Genomic DNA, 2415 nt, shown 5'->3' on the forward strand with positions numbered 1-2415 from the left:
AAGGGAAAGGGCATTGGGGAAGCGGAAAAGGACTTATAAAGAAGAGAAAAGTCCCATAGGTGGTTTACAATTGATTACTATATGGTTCCTATATTCTTGTCAATTTGGGAGGGTTTTGAACTGTTGCAGAGGAAGAAAGAGAAGAGTATAGAGAGTTTAAGCCAATGCCACTCAGATTTTATGAAGTAAGAAGAGTTCCCAGATGACATCTGGGTTATATCTGGAAGAAATCCAGCTAAGTCTCAATCTGGGAATCTTCTAGATAACTTATTCCAAATTGTAGTACAATTGAGAGGCAAGAATCCTGCCAATGGAAACCATATGCAATTGAGGCAGTGAAGTTGCCAATGTTTGGAGATGTTCTAGGAAGAATCTAGATTGGGTATGTAGTTTTCTATTCTGGGGAGAATATAATGTCTTGACCAATGAAAATGAAAGAAGAGTTAAGTTTTGACTTGAGTTTTAAAGGAATAAAGTCATATTGTGTGGAAGAGAAACAAACAAGAAAAGTTATGCCATTGGATAAAGGTCCAGAAAGAACAGAGAGAAAGGAAAATGGCCAGACATTTTCTTGACTAAATTTAGAAAAATCGATTAATTGAGACCTTAGCATGGAGAACCTTCAGGGTGGAGGCAATACATTATTGTGGGGAAGCTATTTCTATTACTGTGTGAAGCAATTGGCAGTCATGAAAAGGATAAAATAAATATAATGAATGGACATCATAATTTTGGCTCCCTTGTGTAGAATACACTGAAAGTAAAACTCCACAGATACAGAGGACTGAGGAGAGATGGGGAAAGCATGAGAAAGTTGCGACCAACCTGGGGACTGTGAAGAGGAAAAGAAAGGAGTGGCATAGAATAGAGAAAGACTGGCTGTTTAGAGATGAATGGCTGTGGGAACGGAAGAGAGCGAGGCTTGTTTGGGTTTGCTTGCATTTAGGGAGCATGACTGTCACATAGGAGTGTGAAGAGTAAACTTTGCAGTTGGTATTTGTTGCATCAATGCAAGCTCCCATTTGATTAGGTTCTTGTTCTACCTGGAGCCTCAGGCAGCTTTGGGCCACAGCAGCTTACCTTTAAAACCTTTTTCAATGCAGGACTACTCAGCATTAGTGAAGTTAAATGAATAGAGATTGTAGCATAGATGATAGTTTCGCTGGCCCAGAACCAGTAACTCTTATGCTTTAGATGATATGTAGTGGAGATAATTATGGTAAAAAAGTAAGAGGTGAAGAAGATGAGGAAGAAGGCAAGAAACCTCAGGGCAGTGGCATGAGCTTTCATGCTGGAGTTGCTGTGGCCAGTGTCGTGATGTCTTTTCTGCCTCAAGTGTTGGCACAATGAGGCTATGAGCAAGATGGTGGAGGTCAGGAAAAGGAGGAAAGGAATGAACAACATTGCCAGAAGCTGATATGCATAATTTTTCTCCAGGAATGTCGTAAGTGTCTCCATCTCTGTGTTGTTTCCAGGTAATTGCATCATGGAGATCAATTGACTCTTGATGAAGACAAATCTAAGAGCTGAAACAATGATTGTCACACAGGAAATCATCAGAGAGCCCAGCAACAGCTGGGGAACCAATCTCAAAATTCTCCACCTCAGCCAGAGGAAGATGGCATAGGTGAAGGAAGAGACTTTGACACAGTACACGACAGCTAGCAAGCTGGTTAACCAGAATGCAAGAGTATTAGTAAATTCCCAGATGAGTGCAATGTACCAAAGGTAATCGTCAGGGTTGAAATCATAGCAAAAGTTGTACAGCACTGATGTCCCCTGTAGTAAGAAGCGGCAGATGCCCAGGCTGATGAGAATCATGTCCACAGGTGACAGCCTTTTGACCTGCACCCACTCTCTGCTCAGCACCGCAACAATTAAGCTGCTCTGCACAATTATTGTCAAGGACTCGAGCAGATAGATGGTCATGAAGAAAACAGTGAGTTGGTTGGGTATCATTCTTCCACTCCAAAGTATCTTCTGCACACAGACCCAGAATCTCTGCAATAATATGCAAGCAGAATATTCATTCCTGGCCGCACTATTGTCTGATGCAAGAAAATACCTCTCTACGGATGCAAATTAACCCTAGCTCAATTTTGATTTTGCGTGTTCCTATCTGCAGAATTTGCTTATGCTTTGCTTGCTGGTTTGTTATCAGACCTGGGATGGAGGGAAATGTTATTTGAATGTGGATTTTTGCTCATGAGGTTATTTGATTATTCCCAGAAATGAAATGCCTGTTTCTTAACCATGCCATTGATTCCTCTTTATCTCTGTGAGGTGTCTTGTCTTTAACTTATTTCCCCATCTCCTTTAAATGATATCCTCATTCTTTTAACCTACAATTTGAACCGTGGGAAAGATAAATCCTTCACTGTTTTTTCAGGTCCTGGCGATATATCTATTTTGCTA

The 2415-nt window shown here is 40.8% G+C and overlaps 1 protein-coding gene across 1 annotated transcript; it reads right to left on the reverse strand.

Annotated features, from left to right (window-relative positions):
* Positions 1-1026: 1026 nt before the first annotated feature.
* LOC102770311 (taste receptor type 2 member 16-like) lies at positions 1027-1959 on the reverse strand. The gene has a single exon (XM_006771430.1). It carries the CDS (start codon positions 1957-1959, stop codon positions 1027-1029), a length of 933 nt encoding a protein of 310 aa, XP_006771493.1.
* Between the last annotated feature and the right edge of the window lie 456 nt (positions 1960-2415).

This window comes from Myotis davidii, unplaced genomic scaffold (assembly GCF_000327345.1).
Source record: "Myotis davidii unplaced genomic scaffold, ASM32734v1 scaffold865, whole genome shotgun sequence".
NCBI lineage: Eukaryota > Metazoa > Chordata > Mammalia > Chiroptera > Vespertilionidae > Myotis > Myotis davidii.

Excerpts from the sequence above, each read along its gene's own strand:
- LOC102770311 (XM_006771430.1), bottom strand. The coding sequence starts at position 1,959 with ATGATACCCAACCAACTCACTGTTTTCTTCATGACCATCTATCTGCTC.